General features: G+C 45.2%; 1 protein-coding gene across 3 annotated transcripts in view; it reads left to right on the top strand.

Moving 5' to 3' along the window:
• Positions 1-24,261, top strand: part of PLCD3 (phospholipase C delta 3) — a 96,227-nt gene that overhangs the window by 15,041 nt on the left and 56,925 nt on the right. The window contains exon 1 of one of the 3 annotated variants that reach the window (XM_053260742.1): positions 6,330-6,392. The exons of the other annotated variants lie outside the window; for them this stretch is intronic. Within the exon in view, the coding sequence (XP_053116717.1) occupies positions 6,365-6,392 (28 nt within the window). The 5' untranslated portion in view covers positions 6,330-6,364. Of the gene's footprint in view, positions 1-6,329; positions 6,393-24,261 lie in introns of those variants that run through there. 3 annotated transcript variants of the gene reach the window in all.

Consider the following 24,261-nt stretch of genomic DNA (forward strand, 5'->3'; position numbering starts at 1 on the left):
CCTCTTCCCCAGCTGGCTGGGAGAGAAAGGAAGCATCTAGCCAGAAACATCCGGCTGGAGGGAAAGGAAGCATTCAGCCAGGGAACCAAGTGCTTGCTGGCCGACTGCAGAAGGGAGAGGGGCTGCCTGACTGTCTCTGCCAGCTGGTGAGTGCTTCTTTCATCAGCTGGGTGCTGGTGGGGAGGTGGTGCTCTGGAGGCCCCTGGATGCTGGTGGCCCAGGAACGTTTGTCCCGCCCCTGTCCCGTGGTGGCCACACCACCGAAACTTAATGACATACAGCTCAGTACAGAACCCGAACCATTAAATGAGATCTCCCTTACAACAACAACAACAAAATAATAATAATAATAATAATAATACCATTGACAATAAAATTCTGGCATCCCAGGTCCTTGGGAAGGACTCGATGTCCGGATAAAACAAACCAGTCAATAACACCTGTCTGACTGTGTAAACAAGAAATAATAATAATTCGATTTCTATACCACCCTTCCAAAAATGGCTCAGGGCGGTTTACAAAGAGAAATAACAAACAAATAAAATGGCTCCCTGTCCCCAAAGGGCTCACATTCTAAAAAGAAACATAAAACACACACCAGCAACAGTCACTGGAAGTACTATCAATTGCCACTTGTGGTAAAAAAGGCTGCAAAACCAGTTTGACCCGAGATGAGGGAGGGCATGACAATCGAAGCATCTGTTACACAAATATGGGAAGCGAAACTGCTTTCAGCTTCCTTAAAGGCTAGTCTGTCTCCCAGCCCCAGTGAGGGAAGGAAAGGGCTCTTTCCTCAGTAGAGGCATTGGTGCTGCCACAGCTCAAGACAAGGAGGATGCTGGGGCCTGGGAGCTACATGGGTTTTCTCAGTACAATTGTGTTTGGGGAGATTCAGGGAATAGCTTTTGCTCCTGAGTGTGACTGATCTCCATATCTTCTTCCTCAAGTTCGTTGACTTAGATGGGCAGTGCTGATCTTGCTTTTTTTTAGTGGCGTAGTGTGTGGGCATTGCATACCTCGGGAGCATGGTGTAACCGCAGGGCTACACAATTTCGACCCTCCTGCAAATGTCTGACTACAGCTCCCATAATCCCTGACCATTGGCCTCTGTGTTCGGGGAAGATGGGAGTTGTAGTCCAAAAACAGTTGGAGGACTAAACTTGTGCAGCCCTACAGTATGGCAGTTTATGATTGCATAGGTAAGGGGCGTTGGACTCAACTAGAACGTACAGCCACATTAGTCACCCAGTGCTTGCTCTGGGCCGCACCCATGGTTGTAAGGAAAACACATCTATTTCTTCTGCATTCAAGAAACCAGTCATTCTTCCTCAGTTTGACACTAAAATTGGAACAATTAGAACATAAGTCATTACTGCAATGAATTACTGCAGCCCTGGCACATTAGTTATTCCTGATCACTTACAGAATGAATAGGATAAATAAGTAAAAGTAAATAAAGATTAATCAAAGTGCTATGTATACGCACATTGCCTTGCTGCATCCTAGAAACCACAGGAGCAAGCTCACTGCATGGCTGTTGCTTTGGCATATTGTAGCAGCTATTGGTAAGTCAGCCTGTCACCTAGAATATACTGCATCAAGCTATCTGGTATAAATATAATCCCCCTGTGAGTTTGTGTCTGCCTGGGCCAGCCTGCCTCCATTTCTAAGGGGCAAGGGTACACATCTGTTAGCTCATTGGACTTTAACTAGTACGGGAGTGGCCAACCTGAGACTCTCTGGCTGTAGTTGGACTACAACTTCCATCATCCCCCAGTCACAATACACTGCAGCTGGAGAGCCTCAGGCTGGCCACCTCTGCACTAGTGAGTTGGACCCCACAACTGGGTTGCATCTGAAACTAGCATGGGTCACTTTGGTGGCACCACCACTCCCCCCCCCATTATGTTTTTAGAGGGAAAGAGAAGAACAAAGGCAGACTGAACAAGTGGAAAAGAAGTCTGAGTTGCTACCCTGAGCCATTTTTGGAGGGGCAGTATATAAATCAAATAAATAAAAATAAACATTGGTGTAGAAGACAAAAACTTGTGTTTGGTGCAGTCTGTCATGGTAGGGTGAGGAAAAACTGCAGCTTCCACAATGCCATCTTTTAAGGTAAAGGTAAATGTGCCGTCAAGTCGATTTTGACTCCTGGCGCCCACAGAGCCCTGTGGTTTTCTTTGGTAGAATACAGGAGGGGTTTACTTTACCATTGCCTCCTCCCGCGCAGTATGAGCTTATGCCTTTCAGCATCTTCCTATATTTGAACCAGCAACCTTCTGCTTGTTAGTCAAGCCTTTCCCCACTGCACCACTTAAGGTGACATCTTGTACTCTGTTCTTATTTATGTGTTTTCATTTGTATCATCCTCCTTCCTCAAAGGAGCCGGAGTGGGGTATATGGTGGTTCGTCCTCACAACAACCTTGTGAGGTAGATTAGGCTGAGAGAGAAGTGACTGGCCAGTGAGTCCCGTGGCTGAACAGCCTCTTGGACTTGGGTCTCCTCTTCAGTCCTAGTCCAGCACTCTTAACTATTACACCACACTGGACCAGGTAGTGCCATGCTGGTTTCCGGTACCAGAGCCCTGTCTTCCTTTACACTCTGGAAAGAGAAGGACAGAGGCAAATATCATGTATGGTAAACAACTAGAGTGGCTCCCAGGTTGCCAGTTAGGGTGAAAAGTGTGTCCCATGTGTGGAAAAAGTGGAAGACTACTGTGTTAGCTGACCTTTCCAGACAGCAGAAAAACATCCCCAGGTGTGTATTGACAACCCCAGATTACTGAACATGTATTGCCAATAGGACAAGCCTGAACTTGCCTATTCTATTCTTCTACTATCTAGGGATCACATTGTGCTTGGGGCCTATTGTTAGCCAAGACCTCTTAAGAATATACCAGGGTGGCCAACCTAAGACTCTCCAGTTGTTGGAATACAACTCCCATCACCCCCTGCCACGATCTGTTGCATCTGGGGATTATGGGCATTGCAGTCTGAGAATCGCTGGAGAGCCTCAGGTTGACCATCAGTGTTTCCTCTAAAAGGGATTCCCAGATGTTGTTGACTACAACTCCCAGAATCCCCAAGCAACAGCCATTGTAACTGGGGATTCTGGGAGTTGTAGTCAGCATCTGGGAATCCCTGTTTAGAGGGAACACTGACCATCCCTGGAACATACAGCCACATGTGGTGTTAGGATCTTGAATGATGCTTGAGACTTCTGGTGGTTGTCATAGAGCTGGAAAAAGCTGGATTCCACATTGCACCTTTCTGCCCAAGCAGTATGTGTAGCAGAATTCCCCAGCCCGAGCTCAAAAGTGAAGGATTGACACCATTTGAAACAAAGCAGATTTATTGCCAGGCAATTAGATCTCGGTGGAAATAGATTCCCAAAGCCCAAGATCCTGATTACATCGTGGTTCCAGCTTTATATACAACTCAATTACATTCTGTAGATATAATCCTCATTGGTCAGCATCATTTAATCGTCATATTACAAATATTATAATCATTGCTAATTAGACAACATTCCTCTATTACAATCGAGCCTTTTCTACTACCTATTGATAAGCAAGCTATCTTTACTCTTGTCCAGCTGTGCCCTTGAAAATGTTAGTTTGCAGGCTTGGCTATCAGGAGATACAAGAAGAGGGGCCTCTTTTCACATTCCAGCCAGGCTAGCAAGATTTATGACCTTAGCAAGCTACAATTAACAACTTGTAGACTCTTTAACCATTTCTTGACCAGCGCTAGCCTGAGTTCTGCCTCATATGGAGAATCCTGGTTTTGCAACCTAGTAATTTGCCACCTTTTGCTCTCCTATGTGATGGTGTTACAAAAAAACCAACAGGTTATTAGCCTGGTGCACTTAGCCAATCACTCACCAAGCCAGGAGACTGCTTTCAAAGCTTGATTTGTCTCTGCAGAGCGAAAGCAACCCTGGGAATTACTTCACAAAGCAGGGCAGCCCCGAATGGAGGCTGCAAGAGGTTTTTATACAGATGGACACAACTTTAGCATAATCAGCAATAACAACAAGCTTGCCAGGTAGTCCTGTCCTGCATCACCATATTAGCCTTTGAAGATCACAATGCTGCCTTTGTTAGTATCATAAATTCCAAGTATCCAACTGGGCTACTTCTTATTAGCAATCTTCCCTGTCTGTGTTCACTGGAACACGCAGGAAGGCATAGCAGTTAACATATTTTTGCTAATTTCAAGGCTGGTTACAGCTAAAGGGTGAGAAACAGACCAAATGCTTTTCTACGTGGGAACAAACAACTCACAAAATGGAGTAGACTCTTGCTCAGTAAATCTAAGAATCTAAAATGGCGCTGCTTTAGTTAACTCTCCGGTAACAATGGAATCTACTTGCCTATTATTCTACTTAGGGCCAGTATATTAAGTTAGAAACAATAGCTAACGTTCTGGCTGAATCTGCCAGAGGAAGTTGTATTGAAAATTAGTAGCCCTAGGACTTATTCTAGGTACTACTAAGTAGCATTACTGAGTAATTTAGTCAGATTGTCAGCCAATGTTTGCTTTTTATTTCCTTGACTGCTATCCTATAATCTTTGTATATGATTAAACCTAACTTAAGTAAATCTATATGTTCTGCTGATAATCATCTTTATGATTATTTATATTACACTTCTGAGTGCTCACATACATTACCTTGTAATCCTTACAACGGTGGCAAGCACTGGGAAGCTTAGGAGGTGCTCCCAGGGCTTATCTCTGAAGTAGCTCTCCAGTCATTTGGGCGTCCCTTCTCCTTCCCTTTCAATTAGATTCCCAGCTGAATCTACCTGCCTGACTGGATTGGCTGGGTAGGCCCTGCAGCATGTGCTGAGAGGCCTGTTTGTCAAGCGTGAGGGACAGGGTCTTCTTGGTGATTGCCCCTAAGCTGTGGAACCTGCTTGTGGCTGATATCTGCATGGATCCCTCTCCCAGCTTTTAGGTGGAAACTGAAGACAGCCCTTTTTATTCAGGCTTTTGTACAATGTGCCCCCTGCTCTCTTAAATTGTAGTGCCGTGTGCTTTATTTTAAGGTTGTTTTTAATTGAAATTTCAAGATGGCTTTTGTGTTGGGACAAAGGGTGGTATAAAAATATAAACATAATGAACACTTTTTAAAATCTTTCTCTTTGAGTACTTACAGTTGCTTTTAATTTCATTCTCATTAACTTCTCTCTGGTTTCTTCCCCCATAAAGCAGCTTCTCTTGATCCTCTCCTGTTCTGCAGCAAAATTTGCCTGAAATCTAGGGATTTTGATGATTTAAAAATCTTATTCTGATGAAGGATATTTTTGTACAAGCCACTATTTTGTCCTGCTAGCTCCCAAGGTTCTGCCAAAAAGAAAAGAAAAGAAAGGTAGCTCTCAGAAGCCTTAGGTTTGTCCTCCTCTGATCCATAGTTTGCCTTTATGTGCACCTGTAGTTTGGCCCTAAGGGACCTGCTGGATCCCCTTCCAAGTTAAGGGGCAAGTAGTGTGGCATGGTGTTGCTGAGAAGGCATTTTATGCATTTGGCACACACCTCTATTTCTGTTTGTCTTCTATAGGAGTTCCCAACCTTGGGTCCCCAGTTGCTGTTGAACTACAAGTCCCATCATCCCCAGCTACAATGGCCTTCAACAATATCTGTGGAATCAAGGTTGGGATCCCTGATCTTCTATAAGGCTTTCCTTTGCTATGGATACCCAGCTTACTTGCCACAAGAATCCATTTCTGCATTCACGTGGGGTGTTGGCCCCACTGGCTGCGTCTGTCTAAAGGTGTTTTCACGAGTAATGGAAAAAAATGCTCTTTAGGCCAGAATGCCAATAGATGTATGTTAGGAAAATCCGTTTGAAAAGCAGGGTAGATATAAAATAAAACAAATACATGTAGAAAGTAGAAATGAGCCATTTAAAAAACTAAACTTCATATTGGAATAGCAAGATCATAAGAACAGCCCTGCTGGATCAGGCCCAAGGCCCATCTAGTCCAGCATCCTGTTTCACGCAGTGGCCCACCAGATGCCACTGGGAGCCTACAGGCAGGAGTTGAGGGCATGCCCTCTCTCCTGCTGTTACTCCCCTGCAACTCAGGAAATGACAAAACTGAAAAAGGGCCTAAACGTCACCCACTGTGTGTGTTTTCTGGAATGCCTTAGGTTGCAAAATTCCTTCAAGGTTTGCAAAATCAGCACCCAGATGTGGCACTAAGGGGAAGGCAGTTTAACAGCCTCTGTGTTTCTGCGGGGGGGGGGGGGCGGGGAAGAGGCAGGACGCCTGCTAGACAATTGTGAACAGCATCTTGCCAAAGCAAGTGGGGGGCAGCTGTTATCTCCATTGTTCTCCGAGTATTCCCACTGTCCCCAGATGGCTGGCGTACAAATGGCTTTGCAAGGTGAGTTGCTGGCTGTCTTGACTTGGGAATTGTTTTAGGGTGCCACTTGTAGTGGCTTGTGTGTGATTCTGCTATGAAAATACCCTCCCTCCCCATTTCCCATGCAGCTGGGCTATATGTGATAACTGTGGTTTTCAAACAGTTGTCATCAAACAGTTGTCAAATCTCTCATCTCAGTGACTGGCTTGGAGGAAAACAGTAAAAACAAACAAAACAAAATAACTGATTTGGGGGAGCACTTTCAGAGGAGAAAATGCTTCCCTTATCTGCTGATTATCTCCTGCAAGTACCTTGTGCCCCTGCTTTTGCATTATAAAACATGGGTTGAGGGGACCCCATGGTTTCCTTAACATCTGGTTCTACCTTTACTGAGGATTCCGTGATAGGCTTGCAATAAACCCCCGGAGTTTCCTGGAAACCAAAATTGATAGGCATCTATAAGGGAAATCTGTAGTAAAGAGTGAGCCATTTGTTAGCTGACAAAGGCCCAGAGGCAGGTGAGGCTGTGTATTTGTTAAGGACTAAAGCCAGATGCTGCTTAGACCACATGCATGAAACTTGCATGCTTTTTGTTCCAGTGGTGCAACTGGGAAGGGAGTGTCCTATGGATTTCAGCACAGGGTGTGGCAAATCCAAAATTCTTCTCCTACCAGGCAGGGCTGTTTGGCAAAAGGTTTGTTGCTGTTTTCAGGCCAGAGGGAGAACGACATTTTTGCTTTATTGAAGCTCACTGTGCAAAAGGCACAGAGGTCAAATGGTGGTGTTTTGTTTTATTGCCTAGGTACATATTCTCATGAACAGAAGAGTGTGTGTTCTAACCTTTTAATAGGACTCTTTTAAAAAAACAAACAACCAACCCTTTTGCATGTGCCTTTGATTCCCCCCCCCCCTGCATTCCACTCCAGTCAGCAATCAAAACAGGCCTAAAAGATTAACCAATTCTGGTATGTTTTTATTCTGTATGCATTTGTCCCATCCGCCACCCCCCCATTTTTGGTTCATCTGGTTTCTCAGAAATTTAAAATGCACTATTTTAGTCAATGGCCACTGCAAAGTAATGGGGATTCAGTAGCTAAAATTGTTCTATCATTGGTAGTAAATTCTCTGTCCAGACCTTCAATTTTTCACCTAGTGGAATTATGTGGATTAAAAACCTCTCTTGTAGAAGTGTGTGTTTTAATATTGTACTTCATAGGTCCTGAAAGTTTGCATTCTGTTTTGTTTTTTTCAAGTGGTGGCAGGGATAAGGGTTAGGCTAGGGTGTTTGGGAATTGTGGACAAATAGCATATGAAAGGGCTAATGCTGGATTTACTTTGAATCCAAAGTTGCAAGACTTGGCCTCAGAACCTGTGTTCAATGCCAAGAATAAATGAAGCAATAATAAACGAACAGGTGCCTTTGAGCATGTTCAGACTGCAAATCCTCAGCAAGAGTAACTACAGCTAACCCTGTCCTTTCATAGCCACTAGCCAGAGTCCTACATCTCTGAGAGACGGTGCTCTCTTTATATAAGTCCCCCTTGCCAGCACCTGTGCTTTGTGAATCGTGGCTTGCTCCAGATTCCTTTCCTCCACAATCAGCTGTGAGACCTGGAGTGGGGCCTTTATGATCATTCTCCAAGGCTGTTATTGGCTTCCCTCATGATGTCTGGAGCTGCTCTTACCTTCTATTTTTCAGAGCATGCACTAACAAAATTTACTTACCTTTTTAAAAGGCTGCTGAGTACTATGTGCTTAACTTGTACTTTTCATAGTATTTTGGTGGGGTTTTATTGTTTGAACTACCATTGCTTTAATTTGATCTTGTATAATCAGGCTTGATGTTTGGAAAGATGGGATAAAACCTCTGCTAACTGATCAGAGAGGCGTCTTTTAAAGTGGCAGTTCTATTATATTTAGTAGCAGGAGAGCAACTGTCCCTATTCAATCCAGCAAAGCATCTCTTCAGTAGTTGTTGCTGGTGTCTCCTTTGTGCTTTTCTTTGGATTGTGAGTTTTTCTGGGACGGAGAACCATTTCCTCATTTATTTTGCTATATGCATCAGTTTGAGAATTTTATGTTTGGTTGAAAAGCACTTTGTAAATAGTTTGAATAAAATAATACTAAACAATTATATATGGAGTGCTTTTCAATAACAACAAAATCCACAAGCTTAACATAGCGGAATGAATGAGACCTTCCTGTCCCAAGGGGCTCACAATTTAATAAGGAACACAAGGGAGACGTCAGCAACAGCCACTGGAGAGATGCCATGCTGAACTGAATAGATACAGTTCTCCTGCTAAACATAACAAACATTTTTTAAAATAATTACTGGAGGTCTGTACTTTGTCCATAAAAAGTGTAGACTTGAAACCAAGGCACCACTCTAAGTCAGGGGTTCTCAACCTTGGATACCCAAATGTTATGTTGGCCTCTGACCATTGTGTCTGCGGGTGATGGGAACTGTAGTCCAGCAACATCTGGGGACCCAAGATTAAGAACCCCTGTCCTAGGTCACTGGCGCTGTTCCCTCTAACAGGGATTCCCAGATGTTGACTACAACGCCCAGAATCCCCAAATAAAAGCCACTACAACTGGGTCCCCAGATGTTGCTGGACTACAGTTCCCATCACCCCCAGACACAACTCCCAGAATCCCCAGTTGTAGTGGCTTTTGTTTGGGGATTCTGGGAGTTTTAGTCAACATCTGGGAATCCCTGTTAGAGGGGTCACTGGTCAAAGAAAGGATTTCCATACATCAGCCCTTCCTCTCCTATACCATCCAGACCTCTGAGATTAGGAAGGGATATCTCGTTGGCTTTTGAATGCTCAAGTTGTAAAGATGAAATACCTGGACTTCTACAACATATCACAAAGTTGAGAATGATAGAACATTGCTGAACTTGTTTCGCTTGTCTTGCTGCAATATGCCTCCTGCAAAAGATGCACATCCCTGTTTGGTCAGTCTCTCGGACCTTTTGGACCTGGCTGTGAGAAACTCATTCATCCCACCTCCCCACTTTTTAAACAAAAGGTCCTATGTAATTCATTCATAAGAAGTCTTACTGAATTTATATATTTATATTCCACCCTTCCAGTGCAATACTGCTGGGGGTGGCTCACAAAGCAATTACCTTAATAAAAGTATCTGTCTTCAAAGGCAGCCCCATGTAGAGTGCATTGTAGTAATCCAATCTGGATGGCTCCAGTGCATGAGTGACTGAGGTCAGGTCTGACTTCTTCAAGTTGGGATCAGACCAGTATAGCAGAATATACCTAAACATTTGGAAGCAGAATACTTTTAGGATCATCTCTACCCATATAGTCCTGTCTGTTCCTCACAATCAGCTGAAAAAGCTCATTTGAAGCTCCCATTGCTAATTGAAATACGGTTGCTAGAAATGAGGGACAGTAGTAGCACTGAGGTTACGGAGTTCCCTTCCCAGAGAGATGCATCTTAGCTTTTCCTTGGTTGTGTTGTACAATTTGCTAAAGGAACTTTAGTTTAGTTTAAGCCAACATCCAGCCTACCTTCTACTTGATTTATGCTCCTAGTTTGATGGTTATATTTAAATCTGTTGGTTGTATGTATTTATATTTATATTTGACTTTTAAAAAACATGGTTTGATGTGCTCAAGTTTTGGGATTAACTCTCAGTGCTGCTTTGTGGATGTTTTGTTTGTTGTGCCTTTTTATATTAACTTCTTTTAAACCTTGGGAATCTCCTTGAACATTTTTAGAAATGGAAAACTGATATGAATAAATATGAAGGCAACAGCTTACTCTCATTGTTTGCCCTAGAATCTGGTGTCCTGAGGTATTCTGCCTCTGGACTGGGAGTTTGATTTAATAATTATAAACTGTACTGTATTAATTTGTATAGTGCTTTTGAGTGTTTAGGCTGCTTCATATGAACCAGCTTATTGTTGCTCTCAACCCTGTAAGGTAAGTATTAAAGGTAAAGTGTACCATCGGGTCAGTGTCGACTCCTGGGGCCCACAGAGCCCTGTGGTTGTCTTTGGTAGAATACAGGAGGGGTTTACCATTGCTGCCTCCTGCGCAGGATGAGATGATACCTTTCAGCATCTTCCTATATAGGTGTTTCCCATAGTCTGGGAAACATACCAGTGGGGATTTGAACCGGCAACCTCTGGCTTGCTAGTCAAGTCATTTCCCCGCTGCGCCTTTAGGTGGACAAGGTATGTATTCTGATACCAGGTTGCCCGAGGCCACCTGGTGAGTTTATGACAGAGTCAAGAGTGAAACCGGGAATCCCAATTCTGTCGTCCAGGCTCTTCACCACTATTGTTGCCAAAAGCCGTGGGTAGACTCATCTTCCATGACTTCATCTAACCCAGTATCACATCTTGCTTTAGTTAATTTCATAACTTAGTTATGCATCTTGTTGAGAAATCCTCTTCTTTTGCCTGCCCTGAATCTACTACCACCTACTTTGACTGGGTGTTATAAGCTCTAGGTTATGTAAAAAGGTAAGAAATGTGTATCTGCCAATGGTTTCTTTACTCCTTGTAATTTTATAAGCCTCTGAGGGTTAAAAATAAAATAATAGTAATAGTGTCCCCATTCGCTCCAGTCTTCTTCTTCTGATCTTTTGGGAGGGATTCTGTCACGACTCATTCCGTATAGTCAGATACAGCAGGAGACCATGAGAACTAGGATGCTCTCTAGTACTTTGTTTTCATGCTTTTTGGCTAACATGGGCTATCTCAGGGCAAGGCTTAGATAGTGCCAGGATTTAGCCCTGGAACCTGCTTTGATTGCTAGGCTTCAGGTCTGGGATGTATCAAGTAACAATAAAACACTTTTTTGAGCATATGTAGCCCCATGCTGGGAAAAGCTGCCCCTGCTGAATTTCTGCCTGTTCTACAAATGGAGCCCTGGCAGCAATATAAGTGGCAATCCTAGCTAGACTAGATGGACTTTAGATCCTTCTTTGCCAGCGATTTCACAGTGCTCTGACAAAAAGCAGAGAGAGAATAAAATCCTAGCATCTGGAAGGGTGCTTACTCCAACTTCCTGGCATAAGATGGATCACCAGTTCACAGGTCAGCCTATTACAAAGACTTCAAACTTCAGGTGAAGACAGACATATAACATATAAGTTATATAACATATAAGTTATGTTCTGAACACACATTATCCTGTTCTGGCCTCCCTGGTTTTTGCCCAGCTTTTCCACTTTGGGACCTGAGCTGTTGCTCATAGGCAAGGCCATGAAATGGTTGCTATGAATGTGTGTTCAAGCCACTTCAAACCACTTCAGAATGTCTGTCTGGACCCTCGGATAAGTTCCTTGTCCAACAGATGCCCAGCAGCCCCCTAAGATTTTCACTGAGAAGTGTCAGTTCCTCATGACCTCAGCACCAAACTATTAATCCTATCCCATCTATCTCAATTAGGTGGTAAAATAAAATAAACTTAGAAACATTCCAGCCATTTTGGCAAGTTATCTCTTTTCTCTAAACATTTATAGGACAAATATGTTATGTTATGTATGTATGTTGAGGATGTAGACAAACTGCTTGGAATGGTGTGGCCTACCACCTGTTCTCTTCTTGACTCTTGTCCGACATGGCTTATACTATCTGGCAGGGGGCTTGTTGTAGAAGGCCGGGTCGATATTATAAATGCTTTTCTGAGGGAGGGCAGGGTGCCTCCTTGCCTTAAGGAGGCAATCATTGGACCTCTTCTGAAGAAGCCTGCATTGGATCCTTCAGAGCAAAGCAACAATACGCCTGTCTCCACCTTCTGTGGCTAGGCAAGGTAATTGAGAGGGTGATGGCCTCCCAGCTCCAGGCAGCCTTGGAGGAAACCCAATTCAAACTGGCTTTCAGGCAGGCTATGGGGTGGAGACTGCCTTGGTCGGCCTGATGGATGGAAGTTTGACTCTGTTGGTCCTTTTGTATCTCTTGGCGGCTTCTGGAGCATTTAAGGGGGACGGGTTGGGGGTGGGAGTCACTGCTTTGCAGTGGTTCCACTCCTACCTCTTGGGCAGATTCCAGATAGTGTTGCATGGAGACTGTTGCTTTTCAAAATCTGAACTTGTATAGTGTCCCTCAGGGCTCCATATGGTCTCCACTGCTTTATAACATCTACATGAAACCACTGGGAGAGATCATCAGGAGATTTGGTGCAGGCTGTTGTCAGTATGCTGATGACACCCAAATCTATTTCTCCATGTCAACATAATCAGGAGAAGGCATAACCTCCCTAAATGCCTGCCTGGAGGCTGTGATGGGCTGGATGAACAGAGACTGAATCCAGATAAGATGGAGGTACTTATTGTGCAGGGTTGGAACTTGGGAGACAATTCTGATATGCCTGTTCAGGATGGGATCACGCTTCCCCAGAAGGCATAGGTATGCAGTCCGATCGTGTTTCTGGATCCAAACCTCTCCCTGGTGTCCCAGGTTGAGGTAGTGGCCAGAGGTGCTTTCTATCAGCTTTGGCTGATACACCAGCTGCATCTGTTTATTGAGAGAAACAACCTCAGAACAGTGGTACATCTGCTGGTAATCTCCAGACCTGACCACTGCAATGTGCTCTATGTGGGGCTGCCTTTGTACATAGTCCAGAAATTGCAGTTGGTCCAGAATGCTGTGGCCAGGTTAGTCTCTGGATCATCTAGGAGATACCATATCACTCCTGTGTTGAAAGAATTACACTGGCCAGTGTGGTCTCTGGGTCATCTCAGAGAGACCATATTAAGAACATAAAAACAGCCCTGCTGGATCAAGCCAAAGGCCCATCTCGTTCAGCCTCTTGTTTCGCACAGTGGCCCACCAGATGCCGCTGGAAGCCACAGGCAGGAGTTGAGGGCGTGCCCTCTCTCCTGCCCTTACTCTCCTGCAACTGGTACTCAGAGGCATCCTGCCTTTGAGGCTGGAGGTGGCCCACAGCCCTCCGACTGGTAGCCATTGATAGGCCTCTCCTCCATGAAGTCATCAAAACCCCTTTTAAAGCCATCCAGTCTGTTGGCTGAGACCACATCCTGTGGCAGAGAGTTCCACAAGTGGATCACGCATTGTGTGAAAAAGTACTTCCGTTTGTTGGTCCTAGACCTCCTGGCAATCAATTTCATGGAGTGACCCCTGGTTCTAGTGTTGTGTGAGAGGGAAAAGAATTTCTCTCTCTCCACTTTCTCCACACCATGCATGATTTTATAGACCTCTATCATGTCTCCCCGCAGTCGTCTTTTTTCTAAAAGCCCCAGGTGTTGTAGTCTTGCCTCATAAGAAAGGTGCTCTAGGCCCCTGATCATCTTGGTTGCCCTCTTCTGTACCTTTTCCAGTTCTACAATGTCCTTTTTAAGATGTGGTGACCAGAATTGTACGCAGTACTCCAAGTGTGGTCGCACCATAGTTTTGTATAAGGGCATTATAATGTTAGCTGTTTTATTTTCAATCCCCTTTCTAATGATCCCTAGCATGGAATTTGCCTTTTTCACAGCTGCCGCACATTGAGTCGACACTTTCAACGAGCTGTCCACCACAACCCCAAGATCCCTCTCCTGGTCCGTCACCGACAGCTCGGATCCCATCAGCATATACTTGAAGTTGGGGTTTTTCGTCCCAATGTGCATCACTTTAAACTTGCTAACATTGAACCGCATTTGCTACTTTGTCGCCCACTCTCCCAGTCTGGAGAGATCCTTTTGGAGCTCCTCACAATCCGTTTTGGATTTCACTACCCGAAAGAGTTTGGTATCATCTGCAAATTGGGCCACCTCGCTGCTTACCCTTTCTTCTAGATCATTTATGAATAAATTACAAAGCACCGGTCCTAGTACAGATCCCTGGGGGACCCAACTACTTACTTCCCTCCATTGTGAAAACTTTACATTTATACCTACCCTCTGTTTCCTGTCTTTCAACCAGTTAGCAATCTACACATGTACTTGTCCCCTTATCCCATGACCGCTAAGTTTCCTCAGGAGTCTTTGATGAGAAACTTTGTCAAAAGCTTTTTGGAAGTCCAGGTAGACTATGTCAACTGGATCACCTTGATCCACACACTTGTTGACACTGTCAAAGAAGTCCAAAAGGTTGGTGAGGCAAGATTTACCTTTGCGGAAGCCATGATGGCTCACTCCCAGCAGGCCCTGTTCTTCTATGTGCTTTACAATTTTATCCTTGAGGATGCTTTCCATCAATTTGCCTGGAACGGACGTTAGGCTAACCGGCCTGTAATTTCCCGGATCACCCCTGGGCCCCTTTTTGAAAATAGGTGTTACATTTGCTACTCTCCAATCCTCTGGTACAGAGCCCAATTTCAGGGATAAGTTATATATTTTAGCAAGGAGGTTGGCAATTTGATATTTGAGTTCTTTGAGGACTCTTGGATGGATGCCATCCGGCCCTGGTGATTTGTTAGCTTTCAGTTTTTCCAGACAGTTTAGAACATCATCTCGTCACTTCTGACTCAGCTCTCTAGCCTCCATCCCTAAAAAGCCTGGTTCAGGAACAGGTATATACTCAGTATCCTCTGCCGTGAAGACAGACGCAAGGAACTCATTCAGCTTCTCTGCAACTCCCATATCCTCCTTAATAATCCCTTTCACTCCCTCATTGTCTAATGGTCCAACTGCCTCCCTGGCAGGTTTCCTGCTTCTGATATATTTAAAGAAGTTTTTGTTATTCACCTTGATACTTTTGGCTAAATGTTCCTCAAACTCTCTTTTTTCCTCCCTTATTGTGACCTTGCATTTCTTTTGCCAGAGTTTGTGTTCCTTTCTGTTCTCTTCATTTGGACAGGCCTTCCAGTTTCGGAAGGAAGTCTTCTTCCCTTTTATGGCTTCCTTGAGGGTACCCGTTAGCCATGCTGGCATCCTCCTGGATTTAGTGGTACCTTTCCTCCTTTTAGGTATACAATCTAACTGGGCTTCTAGTATTGTGCTTTTGAGTAAACTCCATGCATTCTGGAGCGAAGTGACTCTCCTTTCAGCTTTCTTTTCACCATACTCCTCATTTTGGAGAAGTTTCCTCTTCTGAAATTCAAAATGTCCATGTTAGACGTCCTTGGTGATTCTCTCCCCGCATGTAAGCTGAATTTGATTGCAGTATGGTCACTGTTTCCTAGAGGGTTGATGACAGTGACATCACACAGCAGGTCCTGGGTGCCACTCAGAATTAGGTCCAAGGTCGCCTTCTCTCTGGTTGGTTCCAAGACCAACTGTTCTAGGGCACAGTCATTTAGCGTATCTAGAAATTTGCCCTCTTTGTCATGACCTGACTGTGAATTTACCCAGTCTATGTGTGGGTAATTGAAGTCACCCATAATTACAGCCCTGCCTCTCCTTGACACCTCCCTGATTTCCTCCTGCAACTCCCAGCCATTGTCGGCGTTTTGATCCGGAGGGCAATAGCACGTCCCCAGTAGCACGTTCCCTTTCAGGCCTTGTATTGTCACCCACAGGGTTTCTGTGGAGGACTCCAGTCCACCTAGGTTTTCTAGCTTGTTAGATTCAATCCCTTCTTTAACATATATTGCTACCCCTCCTCCAAGGTGCCCCTCCCTGTCCTTTCTATAGAGTTTATACCCAGGGATAACAGTGTCCCATTGGTTCTCACTGTTCCACCATGTTTCTGTTATGCCCACTATATCTATTTCTGCGTTAGCAACCAAGCACTTCAGCTCACCCATCTTGGCTCGGAGGCTTCTGGCATTGGCATATAAGCACCTATACACTGAATCTCTCACCTGATGTATGCTTATTGCCTGATGTATTACTCCTATACTAACAACACTGACTACCAATATGTTTCTGGGCAAAATACAAGGTGTTGGCCATAACCTATAAAGCCCTAAAGAGTTTAAGCCCTGGGTATTTAAGAGAACATTGTCTTTGCCATGAGCCCCACTGCCGATTGAGATCATCTGGAGAGGTCCGTCTGCCATTCCCAGAGGCTTGTCTGGTGGCTTTGCAGGGACCTGCCTTCTCTGTTGCTGCCCCGAGACTCTGGAATGTGTTCCCTGTTGAAATAAGAACCACCCTATCTTTGATAACTTTTAAAAAGTCATTAAAGACACATTTATTCACCCAAGCATTTCAGCTTAATTGTGGTTTTTAAATTGTTTTAAGGTTTTCATTTTTAAGCTGTTTGATGTTGTAAACTCCCTGGAGACAGAAGCTTGGGGTGGTCTATAAATTTGAAGAATAAATAACAAAATACTGTGTGTACACATAGTAACATACTTTATTACTGCATGCAATAGCAGCTGGTATGAGTCAGTTTGGGGGCCTAACAAGAAAATCTCATTCCTAGCCTGCAGAAGGTTCAATAACTTGTGTGGAGTGTGGTAGAGGTGCCATGGGGTACTTTAGAAACCCCTAAAGAGCTGGATTTTATTTATTTAACATATTTTTATACTGCCCAAAACTTACGTCTCTGGGTGGTTTACAACAAAATAAAAACAGAAAAAGTAAAACATTAGTTAAACCAAAAAGTTTAAAACATGACAACAATTTAAAATTCTAAAAATATTTTAAAACAGCATTACAACAATATTAATTAAAAGCCTAGGTGAACAGATGCGTCTTTAAAGACTTTTAAAAAGTTGTCAGAGGTGGAGAGGCTCGTATTTCAGTAGGGAGCACATTCCAAAGCCTTGGGGCAGCAGCGGAGAAGGCCCATCCCTGAGTAGCCACCAGACGAGTCGGTGGCAACTGCAGACGGACCTCTCCTGATGATCTCAATGGGCGGTGGGGTTCATGACGAAGAAGATGTTCTCTTAAATACCCAGGGCCCAAGCCGTTTAGGGCTTTATAGGTTATAACCAACAACTTGTATTTTGTCCGGAAACATATCGGCAACCAGTGTAGCTCCTTCAATACAGAAGTAATATTGTCTTTCCAAGATGACCCAGAGACCAACCTGGCTGCCGCATTCTGGACCAACTGTAGTTTCCAGACTACATACAAGGGCAGCCCCACATAGATCACATTGTAGTAACCCAGTCTGGCAGTTACCAGCAGATGTACCACTGTTTTGAGGTCATTCATTTCAAGAAGATGCAGCCGGCGTATCAGCCGAAGCTGATAGAAGGCACTTCTGGCCACCGCCTCAACCTGGGACACCAGGGAGAGGCTTGGATCCAGAAGCAGCCCTAGACTGTGTACCTATTCCTTCTTGGGAAGTGTGTCCCCATCTAGAACAGGCAGATACACATTGTCTCTGTAGAGGCAGATCAAAATTGAATGAGTGAGTGCTCCTTCATGAGAGGGGGAGAATCCCTACACCGAGAAAAGAATGTTGGGGAAGAGACAGGCATTGAACCCGTCTTCCTAATGTCTAGATTCCTAGGTAGAGATTGTTCTGTTGTTTTTTTTTAAGGAGGTGCATTCACTGGAATGAATCTGTTTTTAATGCATATATTAAATTAAAAGGACACTGAGCAAGTACATAATGCGTTTATCTCATCACAGAGTTATTACAGAGAACCCCCCACATATCAGGGATAATACACAGTGGGGATTATGAGGAAGGCCTTCCAGACCACAGGGTGTTGTTTCAGATGGAGCCAGGTCCCAGCACCTCTTTTTCTAGAAGCGAAGGACGGCACCAGTCACCTTCAGACGGTTTGTGGGGCCTAAGTCACTAACCTTCTCATTAGGCAGTGCATTTGTGTGACTACTGTGCCACTGGCAGAAATTCAACCAGCAGTTTTTATAGAAGTGCGACAAGAGGCACTTGTTGAATGTCTGCCTGCCTGTCACACTTCTGTTAAAGGCACAGAAGCCTTGTTGGAAAAAGAGGGAACATTTGTCTGGGCCTGGCACTATGTTGTGCATCACACCACCCTTCATGTGAAAGTCACGCTTGCCACCCTGTTCTCCACTTCCTGCTGCATCAGAGCATAGACAGATGCTACCCTCAAGAAACATGACCAAGCAAGTTAATCAAGGTCAGGGTGATTCTTAGTCCTACCACAAGTAAACAGAATGGGCAAAGTTGGATATGAATGAACTCAAAGGAATCTTTGCTAATCCTGCATTGCTCTTACTCTAACACAGAAATTGCCAGTGCATGTTGCATAACAGGTTCCCTGTGAACTATTTAAATCCATTGTGCTTATGTAATTTCTCTAGTCTTCCAGCTCAGAAGCAGTGCAAATTCTGTGAGACATTCTACTCATATTTTGTTTTATTTTCATTGATCCTACTTCCAGTACTGTTTATACCTTGTCAACTGCTGCTCTTTACTTCCAGTATGCAATGCACATTTGCATTACAAGGTCGGAGGTGGGAGACCTATCATAGCTAAACTCTGGGACATGTATGGTGTAATTGTTTTCAAGACCCACTTTTAACACCAAGCTGTAATAGGAGACCTACTTTTGGGAAGTAACTTGCCTAGCGAGCGGAGCAAAAGGTTGCTGGTTCGAATTCCCACTGGTATGTTTCTCAGACTATGGGAAACACCTATATCAGGCAGTAGCAATATAGGAAGGTACTGAAAGGCATCATCTTCTACGCGGGAGGAGGCAATGGTAAACTCCTCCTTTATTCTACCAAATGGCTCTGTGGTCACCAGGAGTAGACACTGACTCAGCACAACTTTACCTTTACTTTTAATTATATAACATATATTCCTGTCTCTTTCCCACTCCCTACTTCTCTCTCTGTTTTTCTCCTCTCTCTTCCTCACTTTTCCATTTTTTAAAAAAAACAAAAACCCCACTAAAATAAATTAAGATTGTGGTGGCACAAATTAAAATGGCATGACCAATTTCTGGGTCCAAACCCACCCCAAGGACCAGTGATGGATCTAAAAGGCCTGAATTTGAATCCCCATTCAGCCAATGAACCTCACTGGGTAGTCTTGGTTGTGTGGCTATCTCAGCTGATCAGGCAGATCTGACAGGACTGTTGAGAGTAGAACACAAGATAATCCATTCATACTTCTTGGAGTCTTTTAGAGAAGGGGTGGAATATGAATATAGTAAACATACAGCACTCCTCCTGAGCATATGCAGAGTGCCTTTCCCTGACCGAGAACAAACATCCTCCATCTCCAGTGCATTAGGAAGCAAAGCTTCCCAGTAGGAAGAACACAGCTCTGAGAAAGTCTAGCACTCTTCTTTTTATAAATTAACCTAGAATGAATGGGTAAAAAGTTAGCAAGCATGTAAAAAGCAAGCAAAAGGGAAATGGAAGAAAGTAACTGAATTATTGACTGTAGATGCTCTATTTCAGTGCTTTTTAGAATTTTAATTGATGTATTTAAAAGATTTATATATTCCCCATTCCACCAAATATAGACCTCTAAGACCAGAAAAAATGGTTTAAACAATTAGAGCCAAATAAATAAATGCGGATCCAGCAGCCAACAAATAAAGTAAAACACAAAACTTACACCAAAGTGCTGGGAAACAAAAAAAATTAATTGATGCTAAAAGAGAACAATATATTTAACTTACCTGAATCCAAGACCAGGTTTTTTCTGAGTGTTTTGATATTAGAAATTGGGAGGTCATCTTAAATTCAGAGTCCTATTCCTTTTGAGTAAATGCAAGTGTAACCAGTATCTAACCTCTGCTTTCTATGTGGATTGTCTTAAATTCTGTCTTCAATTTGGGTAAATACGGTAGGCACCTGACAAATATACCTAGGCAAGATATTCCAAAACCTTGATTGCCACCACGGAAGCCATTTTACAAACTCCTCCCTGTGCTCTGACCCCACACACCCTCTGGCAGCCTTGCATTTGGCTGTCAGGAGAAAGGAGGCTTACTTCTATACACCACAGGAGCAAGAAACCTGCATAATCAGAATTGCTACTCCCATAGTGTATGGGAGTCCCATGGCTATGTCCCGTTGATATTGGGAAGTTTAATCCAGGCTCACAATTAAGTTTGGTTCAGGCTCCTAGGCCACTAGGCCTGTACAAGAAGAATGTGAGTTCCTTGGCCAAGAACCAGGGCCTGATAAAAATGTAGCTGAGGGTACGAGACAGATTCACTTCTCAGCAGAAAAGTAACTGCCCGGCATCAGAAGATACTGATAAGAAGTGGGTAAAGCAGTAAACAGTAACTTATGTCCAAGGCTAGTTGGCACTGTATGAATACAGCTATTTTAGTGACAAAGACATGTATTGAAGAGTCTGTTTGATTTGTTTGCTTGCTGTTTTAAATCTATATAAACTAGCATCTGGATGCACTCGGCGCCCGGTGCTGGTCAGATTTCTTGACCTGTACTCTGCCTTTCGTGATCACAAAATAAATAATTGATTAGAGCACCACCCTCGTTGTTGAATTTTCTGTCAAGCAGCGAGTTCAAATGTGGGAACCTGGTCTAATCCTTTCTGGTTCAGTAAGATGTCCCATTCACCATCACAGATGGATGGATGGATGAAAGCAAGTGACTGAATCAGAAAGGAGGGCAAAGTTTCCAGAGGATTTCCCGCAACACCATGGTGTAGGTAGATACTACATATTGCTCAAGAAAGCTGAAGGCATGCCTGCAGGAGAAGAGGCATGGCCAGTGGGCACATAAGCATAAGGGGACATATCTAGAGGGCATGGTTCCTGCTCCCTCTTCCCTACATTACTGAGCACAAGGATGATTTCATGAGAAAGGTGCTAGAGAAGGCCATGTTCTTAGGGCTTCATCCGAGAAGGAGACGTATTCTTCAGACAAGTCTGCCGAGGATGCGTTGTGGCTCCCTCAGTGGTGTTCGTCTCCTTGACGTTGACAGGAACATCCCTCTCCTAGGGATCGGAGTTCCCTTTGGGACGTGAAAGACCGCTCCTGATTATAGACAAGGTTGGGATTGGGACCGTCGTGAGCAAATTTATGAGGATCAGTAACGTGTGCCGGATCGCTGTTCCCCCTTGAATGAGGTTGAGCCCTCCTTTTATGGTCCTTGGTGCCGAGACTCGAGGACATACGGACGTTACCATCATTTGGATTACTTGGACTATACTAAGCCCTGTTATGGCCCTCGGTACCTGGAAGGCCCCGCATATGGAAGACCTGTAACTGTTTGAGATTGCCGTGAGCCAGTCACTCAGTCACACTCAGAAGGGAGGCCTCGCTCCCGATTCCCGCAGTGGTCTCCTCGGGATTGGCCAGAGCGACTCTCTCTACTGCTCTGATTCCGCAACAGGCATCGCTGCCTGCTCACGGGTTGCCAGCGGAACCTCCCTCCTCGGTACTGGACATTGTGGGAAGCAAGCCAGAGTTCTCTATGATTTTGGCTGACTTGGCCTGGGATTCTTTGGCAACTCCCAAATCGGATTGTGAAAGCGATCTTAGTTCTCCAGGATCAGAACCTGTCTCCCCAGGTTTGTCTCCTCTGGACATACGTTCTGATTTGAAACCTGTTTCTCCATAGAAGGACTATAAACAGTACTCCGTGTGTGTGGCCTGTATGGCTTCTGCCCTGGGAGTAAGCCTTGGTATGCAGCAGAAGGGAGAATTGGATCCCTTGTTCAGCCTTATCGATGCGGAGGCCAAGGTACCAGCCGCTTTGCTCCTTAACTCGGCTTTGTTGGGGGTCATGCGGAGTCATTGGGAAAAGCCTGCAACCCTTTCACAACCCAATAGGCGCTTGGAAAACTTCTGTAGGGTGCAACCACAGGATGATACAGCTTTGTTAAAGAATCATCTCTTAATTCCATTGTTGTTGAGGTCGGCGTCTGCAAAACGCCAGGGGTCACAGCCTTTCAGTGCTGGGTGACGAGGGCAGGAAGTTGGACTCCTTCGGGAGGAGGCTTTACTTGACCTCGGCTCTCCACTCACGGGTGGCTTACTATCAGGCCTTCAATGCCTGTTATAACTTCTTTCTGTGGGAAAAGGTGCCTCCTTTTTGGATCTGCTCCTACAGGACAAGCGTGATCTGGCTAGGGCGTTTCTCCGGGAAGCAATACAAGTGGCGAAACAAGAACTTTACTCAACCAGACACTCGGCGGAGTGCGTGGCCAAAGTGATGGCTATGTCTGTGGCTCTCAAGCGGCATGCCTGGCTGCATTCTTCTGGACTGACCTATGAGGCCCATACTAGGGTCAAAGACCTTCCTTTCGAAGGTACGAGTCTCTTCGTGGAACAAAAGGATGACACGCTTCAAAAAGTCCAGAAGCTGAGGAGCACAGTGAGGTCCATCTTATCCTTCTACGACTCCCAAGCTGCAGAAGCCTTCTAGGTGGTCTCCTTATCAACAACAGAAGACCTTTTCTCAACAGCAATCTTCATCAGAATGTTCCTTTTGTGGCAACAAGTACCAGTAGTTATACAAGTCACGCCTCCAGCCTAGCAAGCCAGCCTTTCAAAAACAGCACCCGAATGCCTTACTAAGACTTGGGGAGCTTTCCGACTCGCCTGGCCCCATTTTCGGTGAGCTGGGACAAGGTGACTACGGACCAGTGGGCCCTCACAGTCATACGTTTGGGCTACGCCCTCAAGTTCTGAGGGATGCCACCCGTGTCCGGGGTCGTGACTATTCCGTGTACTCTGGAGTTGAACCTGGAGGTCTCCGCTCTCCTGTTGAAAGATGCGATAGAGTTGCCAATCCGATTATTGTGCCGAAACCAGACAGAGGTCGGTGTCCTATACTGGACCTCAGGGCCCTGAACAGGCACTTAGTGTACAGGCGTTTCCGGATGCTGTCGGTATCGAATATACTGGCCATCCTAGAAAAAACATGTGGATGGACTCCTTAGACCTGAAGGACGTGTAGTATCACATCTCGATACGTCTTCAGTATCGGTGCTTCCAGATAGTGGGGATCTCCTATTATTCAAATCCTTACCGTTTGGCCTCATAACAGTGCCAAGGGTTTTTACAAAATGCCTAGCCCTGGTGGTGGCTTTTCTGCAGGAATGAGGGTTATAGGTCCTGCCATATTTGGACGATTGGCTCATCCTGGCGAGCACCAGATGAGAGGTCCTCGATGACCTCGAGACGGTCGTGGATACCCTGCAGGGTCTGGGTTTCCTGATCAATTTCGAGAAGTCTCAGGTGGAACCGACCCGCAGGATACAGTTCATAGGGCTGATCTTCGATGTGGCCTTGGATAAGGTCTTCCTCCTGGACGCCCGCATACGTACTCTCAGGAGGCTGGCCACTGTCGTTCTAGCCGGAGGCCCACAGACCATGCGCTTGGTGCAGCGCTTGTTGGGTCATATGGCGGCCACCACTTATGGTGGTGCTGCGCATGTGGCGTGCGCGCGCCAGCAGTGGAGACGAGCGTGCGCGCCGCGAAGGATGCAAGCGCGTCGCTAGCTCTTCTCCGTTGCAGGCTTGACAAGCGACGGGGGCAGGGGCGGCAGGGAGGAACTCTGCCGCACCAAGAAGATTTTTAAAAGCACCAGCGCCGGAGGGGGAAGAGTGGCGGGGGGGGGGGAAGTACTACCACCACCCCTTAAAGAGAGACTCCCCCGAGTGCCGGACCATGCTTCTGTGGTTCCGTGCACACCCCTACCGGTGCGCTATTGCTCCAGAGGAGGGGAAGGCAAGGGCTCTCTAGGAGATGCCTTCATCCTATCTTGGACGGGCCCTCTACTTTACATGTTCCCTCTCATTCTGAGGGTGGATCGTGCCAGGGGCATCCTGATAGCTCCATGGTGGCCAAGGAGGCCTTGGTTTCTTACCTTAAGGCAGCTGGTGATGGCTTGGATGCGCTTCCCCACCCTTCCGGACCTGCTGTCACAGGAGGGGGGATGGGTGCTCCACCTGGATGTTCAGCCCCTGCACCTGACAGCCTGGAAGGTCCTGCCAGATTCCTGCTAAGGATCAAGGGCATTTTGCTTGCGGCCAGGAAGCAGTCCACAAGGAAATCTTATGGCCATAAACGGACTCGCTTCTGCTCCTTTGCTGCTCTGCATAGGTTTGATGCATTTAATCCTTCTGTGCAGGTTGTCTGTACAT

Source organism: Hemicordylus capensis, chromosome 6 (genome assembly GCF_027244095.1).
Source record: "Hemicordylus capensis ecotype Gifberg chromosome 6, rHemCap1.1.pri, whole genome shotgun sequence".
In the NCBI taxonomy this organism is placed as follows: Eukaryota; Metazoa; Chordata; class Lepidosauria; order Squamata; family Cordylidae; genus Hemicordylus; species Hemicordylus capensis.